This window comes from Martes martes (assembly GCF_963455335.1).
Source record: "Martes martes genome assembly, chromosome: 9".
Classification (NCBI taxonomy): Eukaryota; Metazoa; Chordata; class Mammalia; order Carnivora; family Mustelidae; genus Martes; species Martes martes.
In genome coordinates, this window is record NC_137896.1 from 58,624,961 (window position 1) to 58,638,280 (window position 13,320).

At 43.1% G+C, this 13,320-nt stretch overlaps 1 protein-coding gene across 1 annotated transcript in view; it reads left to right on the top strand.

Moving 5' to 3' along the window:
* Nucleotides 1–12,986, top strand: part of CREG2 (cellular repressor of E1A stimulated genes 2) — a 32,189-nt gene extending 19,203 nt beyond the window's left edge. Inside the window, exons 3-4 of the mRNA XM_080814143.1 lie at nt 8,953–9,066; nt 11,667–12,986. Coding sequence (XP_080670269.1) covers nt 8,953–9,066; nt 11,667–11,814 — 262 coding nt within the window. The 3' untranslated portion in view covers nt 11,815–12,986. The remainder of the gene's footprint in view (nt 1–8,952; nt 9,067–11,666) is intronic.
* The last annotated feature ends 334 nt before the right edge of the window (nt 12,987–13,320 follow it).

Sequence of the window (13,320 nt, forward strand, 5' to 3'; positions counted from 1 at the left end):
TCCAGCTGAGCTAGTCGGGCGTGGCAGGAGCCCATGCTCTTAGCCACCTCACTATATGCCTTTCACGTCGTTCTGCATTTACCATTTATCAGAATACTCAGCCACACAGACTGCAGGACAGACAAGAGAAGAGCACTTTATCCTCCTTTCTCCTGGCTGTACCTGGCCGCAAGCAAAAGGGAAATGCAACCTGTCACCTGCTTCCTTCTCTCCTTTGATGTGTTGGAGAACAATCCATCATAAAGTTTTCTCATTCGATAATGAGATGCCGTGCCAGAAAAATCTTTCGAGGCTGTAGACTAACCGGGAAGGGAGATCATTCAGTCTGCCTCAAAGAAGAGCTTCTCTATCTTTAACTTGCTCACATTAACTTACTGTAGTCTCAGGTTTGTGTGAGAACAACATTCATTACTTCCTTATGATGCTCATCATGCTTTTACAGATCTTTGAACTCTATGAAGAAGACAGGCAAGAAATTAATGTCCTCACTTTCCAGAGAAGAAACTGAGGCTCTGTCCGTGGGGCTTCAGCTCACAAGGTCACTGGGAGTGGACACTGGGCACTTCCTGTGACCTGGCTACTCCACAGCCCCACAATACAGCGTGACATCACTCAACATGAGAGCTGTAGCCTTCCAGCCCCTTCTGTATGCTCAGTGGACAGGAACAGTAGAAAAATGGTTGAGAATTCTGTGAGTAAATAGATCTCACAGCATGTGCTTCTCCAAATAAAATGTTCACAATTTAAAAAATAAGATAAAAGCTCTATGTAGAATAGAATTCCAAGTTTATTTTAAAACACACTTATTTTTAGTTTCTAACATATTTTTATAGTCTCTAAATCTTCTACATGGAAACTAATTATCTTATCTTAAAAAAATTTTTTTGGTTTAAAGTTTTAAAATACAACTACAGAATTTATCAATCTAAAAAATTGTAGGAAGAAAAACATTCTTTTAAATGCATACTCATAAGAAACAAAAAGAAATCCCTAGGGGTCAAAAATGAAGATGAAACCAAAAACCAGAACCAGAATTCTAGTGGGGTTTACCAGTCTGGGAAAAATAGAGGCTTAGGTGGTTTGGTTTTTTGTTTGTTTGTTTGTTCGTTCGTTTTTATTTGAGAGACAGAGTGAGAGACAAAAAAAGAGCATGAGCAGTGGGACAGGGAGAAGAAGATTCCCCGTTGGCAAAGGGCCCAGGGCAGGACTCACTCCCAGGACTGAGCTGAAGGCAGACGCTTAACCTACGGAGCCACCCAGGCACCTGGAGGTGAAAGCATTTTTTGGTTGGTTGTTTTGTTTTGTTTTGTTTATTTTTTCAGGCTAAGGTTTTAATACAAATGGAAAGAAGAAACAATAGCTTGGACTGGGTCAGATGAAGAGTTGGAAATAAGGTCCATATATAAAACCAGACCTCCAAAGAACTACACTTTAATCTTTCGATTAAAGATTGGGAGATCTTATTCATTTTAGATATCCTTATAATCAATGAAGTGTATCTTGGGTACCTATTTCTAATGTTTCTGTTTCTACTGGCTCTTGCTTTTTCCTGTGAGTTATGGATGGAACTCATCTTTAACAAGGCTTTGTCTGAGAATCCTTTGAGGATTTCCCCAGGGATACTGAACAGTCCAAGAGGAAAAATAAAACAAAACAAAAACAGATACTGAATAGTTAAGGGTCCCTCAACAAAACCATCAAAGCTGACCACCTTAGAGTGAAGTCTGCTAGTCAGAAAGCCATACCCGTGCAGTCAGAATTTCTAAGTGGCTCTGGGATGGCACATTTTAAATATGAATAAACAGCCAAGGAAAGCATTTGAGGAAAATCTCTATTTGAGGAAAATCTCTACCATGCAAAATGAACAGATAGAAAGAACCAGGGGAAATTAAAATAATACAAAGAGAAGGAAACAATTATTCAGGACAGAAGACAATATATTGCAGAAGAATGGGCTTTAAAATAAAAACAGGACAAAAAAGCTCTTAAAGATGAAAAATATGATGGCAGAAATAAAAAACTCAACTGAAGCATTAAAAGGTAGATTTGCTGGGGCGCCTGGGTGGCTCAGTCGGTTAAGCAGCTGCCTTCAGCTCAGGTCATGATCCCAGGGTCCTGGGATCGAGTCCCACATCGGGCTCCCTGCTCAGCAGGGAGCCTGCTTCTCCCTCTCCCTCTGCCTGCCATTCTGCCTTCTTGTGCTATCTCTCTGTCAAATAAATAAATAAAGTCTTTTAAAAATAAAAATAAAAATAAATAAATAAATAAAAGGTAGATTTGAGGTAATCTCCCAAAGTAGAATAAAAAGAAATAGATGAAACATATGAGATGAACAATAAGAAAATTAAAGGACTAATCGAAAAGGTCCAATAGTCAATATAAAAGAATTCCAGAAAAGGTGAATTGAGAAAATAAAAGAAAAAATTATCAGACATAATTGAAGGAAAATTCCCCAGAACAAAAAGACATGAGTCTCCAGGTTTAGAACTATCCCTCAAGTACCCAGAGCAATGGATTTTTTTTAAAAGCCTGCATCGAGGTAGCTTGTCATGAAATTTCCAGGGACTCATAGGTAAAGGTTAGTTTATGAAAGCTTTTACAGGGGCAAGGGGAAGGTTGTATACAAAAGAGCAAGGAACAGGGTCACATTGGGCTCTTTAATAGCAACACTGGATGGAGCAATGCCTTCAACATTATTTGGGGGAAATTATTGCAAATAAAGCATTTACTACCCAGCCAAACTACCAATCAAGAATGAGAGTAAACTGGGGGCACCTTGCTGGCTCAGTCAGTGGAGCAGGTGACATTTGATCTTGGGGTTGTAGGTTCGAGCCCCACACTGGGTGTAGAGATTACATTAAAAAATAAAATATTAGGGGCACCTGGGTGGCTCAGTGGGTTAAGCCTCTGCCTTCAGCTCAGGTCATGATCCCAGGGTCCTGGGATCGAATCCCGCATCGGGCTCTCTGCTCGGCAGGGAGCCTGCCTCCCTCTCTCTCTGCCTGTCTCTCTGCCTACTTGTGATCTCTCTCCGTCAAATAAATAATAAATAAAATCTTTTTAAAAAAATAAATAAAAATAAAATAAAATCTTAAAAAGAAAAGAGTGAGAGTAAATGTGATCACTATTTCAAACACACAAAACCTCAAATAATTTTACTTCCAATGTACTTCTCAGAAAACTTACATATTTTGAGCAGAATCATTATACCAAAATGAGAAGAAGAAGAAGTGATCCAACACAGGAATGGGAAATTCCTCCTTGAAAAAGGGAGTTCTCCAGAAGACCATCATGCAACAAGCTTAAAAACAAGCAGTACAGGTGGGAGCCCGAGGATGATGGTTCCCAAGAAGGAAAAAGGGAACTCAGTGGAATACTTTTTCCTAATTGAGATACAGTTCACATACCATAAAATTCACCTTTTAAAGTGTGAAGTTCGCTTTTAGAATATTTATAGGGTTGTGCATCTATCACCGCTATCTTATTTCAGAACATTTTTATTTCCCCCAAAATAAACCCCATGCACATTAACGTTCTTTCCGCATTTCCTCCTCTTCCAGCCCTTCCAGTCACTAATCTTCTGTCTCTATTAATTTGCATATTCTGCATATATATATACATATACACTATATGTATACACACACACACACACACACACCTTGAAGTATCTTCAGAGTTTATTCATGCTATCAGTGCTTCATTCTTTTTTTTTTTTTTAAGAAGTAAGAGAGGGCACAGATTTTATGAAGAAATTTTTTTAAGTAATGTCTCCACCCAACACGGGACTTGAACTTACAACCCGAGATCAAGAGTTGCATCCTGTATTGACTGAGCCAGCCAGGCTCCCTAGCACTTCTTTCCTTTTTATAGCCGAATAATAGCCTGTTGAATGGCTAGCCCATATTCTGTCTATTTTGATGCCATTTGGTTTATTTCTACTTTGGGGCTGTTATAGATAAAGCTCTAGCAACATCAATGTACAAGGTTTTGTATGAACTTACGTTTCAGTTCTTTTGAATACGATTAAATATATCTGATGTTGGTTGTGCTAAAAGGAAAAGTTGGGGAATGAATAAATGGGAGGTTTGCAGAAAATTAAACAAAAAAGGGGGGGAAGTTATTACTAATTCCAAATGAAAACGAAAGGTTGTATAAAAAGTTTATTCATAGTGGCTTATGTAAACATTTTGTTCATTGTAAACACAGTATTTATATGAGTAAAAATAAAAATTAAGGCATAAATACTTTGGGAGGAAGAGAGAGAGAGAGAGAGAGAATGTGTGTGTGTGTGTGTGTGTGAGAGAGAGAGAGAGAGAGAGAGAGAGAGAAGGACAGAGATGCAGAAATTTGGCCTCTAAAATATTTAGCACATCTTTTAGTAATCGATAGAGCAAGCAAACAACAAAACCTGCAAAGATATAAGAGATTTGAAGACACTCAAGATGCTTGCTGTAATGGTAATTTGTATAACCTTGCACCAAACAGTTTGAGAATGTCCATTCTGTTCAGGCACACAGCAACTGACCATGAGGCTTTAAGGCTGATTTTAACAAATATCAAACAATAGATACCATATGGATAACTTTCTGACCAAAATGTAGAGTTGGAAATCAGTAACAGTATAACTGGGGGAAAAAAATTGTTGGTTAAAAATCACAGTTTGGTGGTGCCTGGGTGGCTCAGTTGTTAAGCGTCCGCTTTCAGCTCAGATCATGAGCCCAGGGTCCTGGGATCGAGCCCCGCATCGGGCTCCTTGCTCAGCAGGAAGCCTGCTTCTCCCTCTCCCACTCCCCCTGCTTGTGTGGGATTTTTTGCTATCAAATAAATAAAAATCTTTAAAAAGTATATTACAGTTTGAACAAATGCACTGTATTAATTCCCTGTGCTATGCAACAAATTAACCCAAGCTCAGGGACTTAGAATAGCAGGGAGCTGTTAGCTCAGTTTCTGGGGGTCACCATTCTGGACATGTCCTCTGCTCAGGGTACAAGCAAGATGTCAGTGGGGCTGCATCCCATTATGGAGCTCTGGTTCCCTGTGAGTGTTAGTTCCCTGTGGTACAGTTCAGTTCCTTGTGGTTGTAGGACTGAGGCCACAGCTCCCAGAAGCCACCACAGTCCCCTCCACAGCCAGGGAAGGTCGCCTCCCAGCAGCTGACCTCTTCAAGGCCAGCAAGAGAGTCTCTCCCACGGGTAAGACAGTCTCTGTCTCTCCCACAGTCTCTAAGTCTCTCTCACTGGCATGACACCTTATAAGCATGGGCTTATCATCCCTTCACCTTTGCCATATTCTTTTGGCTCAAAGTGAGGGCCATCTCCTGCCCACACTCTAGGAGAAGGGAATGTACAGGGTGGCGCACTAGGGGTAGAGATGACAGAGGCCGTCCCAGAATTGTGCCTACCACGCTCACTGATAGAATAAGAAAAGCTCGTGGAAATGAGCAGACTTAATCCCTTGCTGACTTACGAAGTCTTTTATTAAGGAAGAATTTACATTTTAATAAGTCATATTCATCTACCTTTGTGGCTTGTGCATTTTTCGTCTTGCTTAAGAAATTCTTTCCAACCCTGAAGTCATAAAGATTTTGTCCTTAAAGTCCTAGGGCTAGGGTGCCTGGGTGGCTTCAGTCAGTTAAGCATTTGCCTTCAGTTCAGGTCATGATCCCAGGGTCCTGGGATCGAACCCCGCGTCAGGCTCCTTACTCAGTCGAGAGCCTGCTTCTCCCTCTTCCTCTGCCGCTCCCCCTGCCTGTGCTGTCTCGCTCACTTGCTCTCACTCTATCTCCAATAAATAAATAAAATATTTCTTTAAAAAGTATTAGGGCTTTGCTTTATACATTTAAATCATTCAAATGTAGAATTTACTCATACAAGGTGTGATATAGGGATCTATTTTTAGATTTTGTTCATACAGATAACCATTTTTTTCAGCACTATTTATCAAATAATTAGAACCTCACCTGCTAATTTCTAATTCAGTTTTTGTCATATGTCAAGTAACATAAAAGTATGGATCTATTTCTGGATCTTCCAGTCTGTTCCCTGGGCCTGTCCTTGCACTTGTACCCACTGCCTTAATTAATACGGCTCTACAGTGGGGCTTGCTACTTGGTAGAGGAAACCCCTCACCATATTGCTTGTCTTTATCATGGTTTTGACTATTCTCAGACCTTTGTTATCCCAGGTGAAGTTTAGATTCAGCTTGTTTAGTTTTATTTAACAAATAGTAGAACTGGGAGCACCTGGACAGCTTAGTCAGGAGGAGCACATGACTCTGGATCTCAGGGTCGTGGGTTCAAGCTGCACATTCAATGTAGAGATTATTTAAAAAATAAAATCTTTTTAAAAAATCAGAATTTCAGTAGAAGGACGCCTGTGAGGCTCAGTCTGTTAAGCGTCTGCCTTCGGTTCGGGTCATGATCTCAGGGTCCTGCTTAGCAGGGAGCCTGCTTCTCCCTCTGCCTGCTTGTGTGCTTGCTCTCTCTCTCTGTCTCTCTCTTTGACAAATAAATAAATAAAATATTTTAAGGAAAAAAATAATTTGAATTAAAATTACCTCATCTATAAAGATTAATTCTGGGAAAATTGACATCCCTATTTAATTGGGCTTTCCCATTCATGCATATGGGATAACTCTCTCTTTATTTAGACCATTTATGCATTTCAATAAAGTCATAATTTTTTCCACCAAGGTATTACAAAATTTTTGTTAAATTTATCTCTAGGTATTTTAGAGGTTTTGTTGCCATCTCATATACTTTTTTTAAAAAAGATTTTATTTATTTATTTGTCAGAGAGAGCACAAGCAGGGGAGCAGCAGAGGGAGAGGGAGAAACAGTCTTCCCACTGAGCAGGGAGTCCGATACAGGGCTCGAACCCAGTACCCTGGGGTCATGACCTGGGCCGAAGGTAGACGCTCAGCCGACTGAGCCACCCAGGAGCCCCTTTCTTATGTACTTTCTAATATTTAAAGATAGTTTTTTGCTTATAAGTATTTGCTTGTAATGCAGTTGTTTTATAATCATTGTCCTTGAATTCAATAATCTTGCTGATCTTTCTCTTCAATACTAATGTTCTGAGTGTGAATTCTCTTGCATTTTCCTTTGTATACAGTCATATCCTTTGTGAATAACTATAACTTTATTATTTCCCAACCTTTATACCTATTTCTATTTCTTGTCTTATGACAAAACCCACAATATCTAGTAATATGGACATGCTTGTCTTTTTTCATGAGACATAACATATGTGTAGGATTTTGATAAATATCCTTTGCCCTAGGTTGCTGGGAGTTTTTTTAAAAATTATAAATGGAAACAAAAGCAAAATAGGTAATTAGGACTTGATGAAAATTTTTAAAAAATTTTCTCATCAAGTCCAAATTAAAACAGGCATAGGATTTGAACAGACATTTCTGCCAAGATATACACATGGCCAATAAGCACATGAAAAGATGGCCAGTATCATTAGCCAATAGGGAAACGCAAACAAAAACCACAGTGAGGTACGGCTTCATATTCACTCAACTGGCTGGAAGGAAAAATACAGACCAAGACAGGTGTTGGCGGAGATGCGGAGGAACCAGCCTGGCATACTGCTGGTGGGAAGGTAAATAGCACAGCTGCTTTGGAAAACAGTTCTGCCATTCCGCACAGAGTTAAACGTAACCTTGGCGATTGCCTTTCTCACAGTTCCACCGCTGAACAACATGTCCACAAAAAACACGTGCGCACGCGCGCGTGGCCGCATTTGTAATGACCCGAAAGCAGGAACAACCCAGATGGCCGTCAGCTGATGAATGGATAAACACAATGTGGTCTAGCCATACAAGGCGATAATATTCCACAATAAAAAAAATGAAATACTAATTCAAGCTACAGCATGGATGACCCTTGAAGTCATGATGCTAAGTGAGAGAAGATAGTCACAAAGACAGATTCCGTCTGTCCTGGCAAAACAGGCACATCTCTAGAGATGAAGAGAAGACCAGCGGTTTCTTGGGATGGGGTGCAGGTTCGGGAGTGAGGAATAACTGCTAGTGGGTGCTAGGGTTTTTTGGGGGGGTGATAAAAATGTTCTAAAATTCAGTTACGGTGATGGTTGCACAACACTGAGTATCCTAACAACCCTCCATGGTGTACTTTGAAAGGGTGACATTTATGTAAAAAAAAAATTATATATATATATATATGTAAAGCTGTAAAAAATTAAATTTTAGATAAACAACAAATAATTTTCTCACATAACTATGTGTCATATAATATTTTATCTGGCGACCCTAATGAGAATTTTTAATTAGGAGAATTATATTAGATGTCATACCATATCATGTCATATTCTTTCAGCATTCTGTTTCTCCAGAGAAGGAGTCATATCCAGGAAACAAAATACACCCTCACTGCCAGGTGACTCCTTCAATGAAAGCAAGTCTTAGAAGAATTCTGCCACTGCGGGAGCACTTCCAGCAAGCAGTCACACGTGCAGTCACACTAACGTTCTTATTGTTTCCTGCGTGCCTTATGTGGAGCAAAGAACCTCCTCCTTCTGATAGTGATGTCTGAAAACCTTCACCTTGGTCACCACTGCCTTATTTAGGAGTACCCCTCAAAGTGTATTTAAGCGAGTGGCACTCCCTAGAGGTGTGCAAAGCAGCGTCATGATTCTGGACAGCGGCTCCCAACCACGGTCTTACAGAGTACCGGGCTGGTACGTGGCCCTGCATGAGAGTACTCCGGGTGTTTGCTGCCCCGAGGGTGCAGACCGGAGTGTAACTCACCCAAACACACCTTCCACGTGGCCCGCGTCATAGTATGTTAAAGGAATCACACACAATCTAAAAACCCATATGGTATGACCCACGACGTGACTATTTTTCATTTTTAATGAAATCTTTGGTATTTCAGGCTGACATTCTATCATCTTTTAACATGTGAAAAACGTTCTTTGAGTGCAGAAAAAACATAGTCGACCCGGAAGACCCCCGATGCGCCCGCCTGACGCTCACCGGCCAAATGATCGCAGTGTCTCCAGAAGAAGTGGAATTTGCCAAGCAAGCCATGTTTTCAAGGTTTGTATATGCTTGAAAGTCGGTTTGCCCAGAAATTCACTGTTTAAGTTGAAGTTTAAGAATCTTGAAATTGAGGGACGCCTGGGTGACTCAGTTGGTTAAGCATCTGCCTTCAGCTCAGGTCATGATCCAGGGGTCCTGGAATCGAGTCCCATTTTGAGCTCCCTCCTCAGTGCTTGGGAGCCTGCTTCTCCCTCTGCCTGCCCCTCCCCCTGCTAGTTCTCTCTGTCTCCCTCCCTGACAAATAAAAAAATAAAATCTTAAAAAAAGAAAAAAAAGATCTTGAAGTTGAAGAATCAGGGCTCTAGGGGTCAATTGAGCAAGAGGGCAGAGCTTGGGAAGGGGGGAGGAGGGTGTGGGCAGGGAGGGGTGGTCTGGGGGGTTGCTGGAGTGAGGGGGATGTCCATGTAGGGGCCACCTGGAGTGGAAGGTCAGAGCTGGGCCAAGGAGAAGCAGGTATCCTCCCCGGAGTGCAGGTGATGAAAACAGGCAGATTAATGCTTTGTCTAAGTTCGTGGAAGAGTGACATGACAGCAGGTGGTAAATTGGGAACGCCACCCACAGCCCCACGGAGAAGGAGAAGGGAAGATTTTCCATACAGGGGAACCATTAAATAAGTAAAATAAGTAGAAAGGAGAGGGGAAGTGTGGTTGCCCACTGCCATGGAAAAGGGGTTCACACACATAAACAGAGAAAATGGGAATGAACTCTGGAATTGGATTGCGATTGGATACATCAATATGAATGCAGGATTTTCAGAACATAGGTTGAGAAAAGAACCCTCGTTTTGTGTGTGTGTGTGTGTGCATGTGAGATACACACACACACACACACACACATATATTTAAATATTTTATTTATATGACACAGAGAGAGAGACAGTGAAAGAGGGAACACAAGCAGGGGGAGTAGGAGAGGGAGAAGCAGGCTCCCCACTGAGCAGGGAGCCCGATGCCAGTACCGATGCCGGGCTTGATCCCAGGACCCTGGCATCATGACCTGAGCAGAAGGCAGATGCTTAACAACTCAGCTACCCAGGTGCCCCTGAACTCTATTTATCTGTATAAAGTCCTCTTTATTTCTAAACACTCCTCTTTTCGTGTTATGGTAGGCAGTGAGAAGAGGCCAAAATCTTGGGTAGATCACTGGGTTTATTAAATTCATTTCCTGCTTTCTGCATTATGGCAGGCACTATGTTGACACATTTTTTAACACTGTGTTTTTGGGCCCCTTTACCTCCCACTTCCACCAACCTTGTCTTTCCATTCTTCTAAGGCCCCACTGTGAGTCTCCCCGAGTTCCCTCCACCTGCCACTCACTGCCTGCACGCAAAGCCAGTGGCCCCTGGATTAGGAATTCTTTTTTTTTTTTTTTTTAAAGATTTTATTTATTTATTTGTCAGAGAGAGAGAGAGTAAGCACAGGCAGACAGAGTGGCAGAGGGAGAAGCAGGCTCCCTGTGGAGCAAGGAGCCCGATGTGGGACTCGATCCCAGGACGCTGGGATCATGACCTGAGCCGAAGGCAGCCACTTAACCAACTGAGCCACCCAGGCGTCCCTGGATTAGGAATTCTTAAACCTGCCCCACACTTGCAGGTGCCAAAATGTGTTCCAGTTCCAAGTACAAAATGCATTTGCTTTTTGTAACAACAAATCCTTTTATTCTCTTGACGGCACAAGTATTTGGAGTGTTGGGGCATTAGATCAGCAACTGCACTTCGAGTGGTTTGGGGAAAAAAAAGAGTTCGTTGTACTGTACTTGCAACCTCTCTGGGTGTTTACAGTTACTTCAAAACAAACTGTCTCTTGCAAAAGGCCATCAGCCTATTATCACATCTCCGTTGTTGCAAATAGCCTTCCCAGTCTGCGCTTGGCCTTCAAGTTTTGTTTCTGGCATCTTGAGATAGAAATCTAATTTTTTATTTTTATGAGTTCAAAAGAAGTGAGCCCAGTGCCTGCCCTTAAGAAGAACACATGCGTTCTTCACATGAGGGAGAAAGCCAGTCAGTAAGTAGAATGTGGAGAGTGACGGACCCTGTCCTTTCCGGCTGACCCTCCCCTTGGTTCAGTGGTTCTAAGCCTGCGGCAGGAGTGGGAATCTTCCCGCCAGCAGCTGTTTCAGGGTCTCGCGATTCTTTTGAATTTCCATACAGAGATGCAGAAAGCCTTTCTTGATGTTTCCTGCTATCAGCAACCATGTTCGCCGAGCCCTCGCCCTGTGCAAGTGCTCCCTATATGCATGTGGTCTGCTGCCCACTCGGCCCCATGACCCGGCCACCGTCATCCCCCCTGACCAGTAAGGAGACCAGGGTTTGAGAGGGCAGATGGCCCGTGAAGCCTCAGAGCTCATCCGCCACCCACCTGGGGTTTGAACAAGGCTGGTTTGCCCCTCCGTGGAGGTGGCCGTTTCCTGCCTTCCTGAGGCTGTCCCCCACCCGATCCCCGGTTCCCTGGCTTCTGCCTCTAGCCTCAGCCCAGAAAAGGCCTGGGGTCCGGAGGCCTGATGACCTGGCTGGTGCTGCGGAGTCGGGACCAGGACCCCAGGAGGGCCCAGCCGCTGACGGGAACTGCTGTCTTGTGACCTCTCCTTTACTTCTGCAGACACCCCGTGATGAGGAAGTGGCCTCGTCAGTATGAATGGTTCTTTATGAAGATGAAGGTAGAACATATCTGGCTGCAGAAATGGTATGGAGGAGTAGCCGACATTTCCAAGGAGGAGTACTTCAAAGCAGCCCCAAGAAAGGCCTGATGGCGGTAAGAAGGTCCTCGGGGTTTGCGGGAAACGAAAACCTTCTCCGTGGCACTGCCCGCCGGAGCCTGACAGCTGTCTGTCCATTGCCGGCTTCCCAGCCGCCCTGTCACCCTCCCCGCAGAACGAGAGAGGGTGACCGGGGAACCCCGTGCCAGGCTGGAGATTGGAGTGGTCATTTGCAAACCCCCAGCTCACGCAGGTACACATATATATATAACCTCTGTTTGTATCTTATTCCACCCGGTCTCACCGACTAGGGAATCATCGTTGGTTGTCAAAGTGACACGTGGAGACAGTTGCCGTTCCATTCCTTAGGACCAAAAAAAAAAAAAAAAATGTGTGTGCCATGTGATTGCATTGTATTGTGAGTGTATTTTTGTTGCTTGCTCCGCCCAAAGCAGTCTTGATTCGAAGCTCACGGGGAGCACGAATGAGCTAAACCTGCATCACACGGCCGCGGTCTTGCGTTTGGGGTGAGCACGCAGGACGGGTTGTCTTTGGAGTCCTCATCGTGCTACTTACCAGACTGCAGATGCATTATCAAATCCCATTTGCTAGAATGTCCTGGTCACTTAGGAAGCCTTGGTCCCACTGTAACCTGACAAACTGCGTGAGAACACAGAGCCCTGAGCACAGCCGCATTCTGTGTAAGCTGGCCGTGGTGATTCATTCGTGGAGTGGGATGGCTTCAGCACCAAGCTCCCCAGATCCCCACGGCTAATGCTTCTGACGGAGGGTTCCCGTCCCTTAGGCATGAGGAGTGGCATCCAAAATAAGAAGCATCTCATTCTGTGGCGTGTAGGGAGGAGAGGGGGGAGGTAAGGAAGCAAGGACCATGTACAAGGAAGCAAAGAAGGCGGTAATTGAAGGCACACTCCCTGCCCAGCCTGGGACCAGGCCCTTGGCAGGGTCATCTCCTGTCAGCCGTACAACCAACGAGACTCATATCATCGTTGCCACTTACAGACAAGGAAACTGGGGTCAGACAAGCTAAATCAGCGTCCCAGGCTCTGACTCACCACACACCATGGATGGAGCAATACTTAGATGATTTCCAATCTTGAGAACAAGGCAAGAGAGTCACTGAAATGCACGGGGGTCATTGAATCAGCAAAATCAGTAAAGTGAGGATTAACATGCCTGTCGCTAATTTGTCACTGTTAACTACCAAAAAAAAAAAAAAAAGTCTCTGAAATTTGATTCTTACTACAGATGTAAATTTTTACAAATTATATGCAGGAGCTCCTGGTTTTGCAAGAAACAACATTGTACCCAAGTACACATCTAAGGCCTATAGAGGACCTATGTGTGTACATCCAAGACCTCTTACATTGAAGTCTGTAAAAATCTAGCAGTACCCAGTTTTCCAACTTTTTATAATGGCTATGAACCCTCTGTGGTGGGTTAGGTGTGTTGTATAACATCAAAACATGACACTATTTGTAGGAAATTTACATTTCCTAAATAAGTAACACGTTATTAACGGTTATACTTTTATTTTAA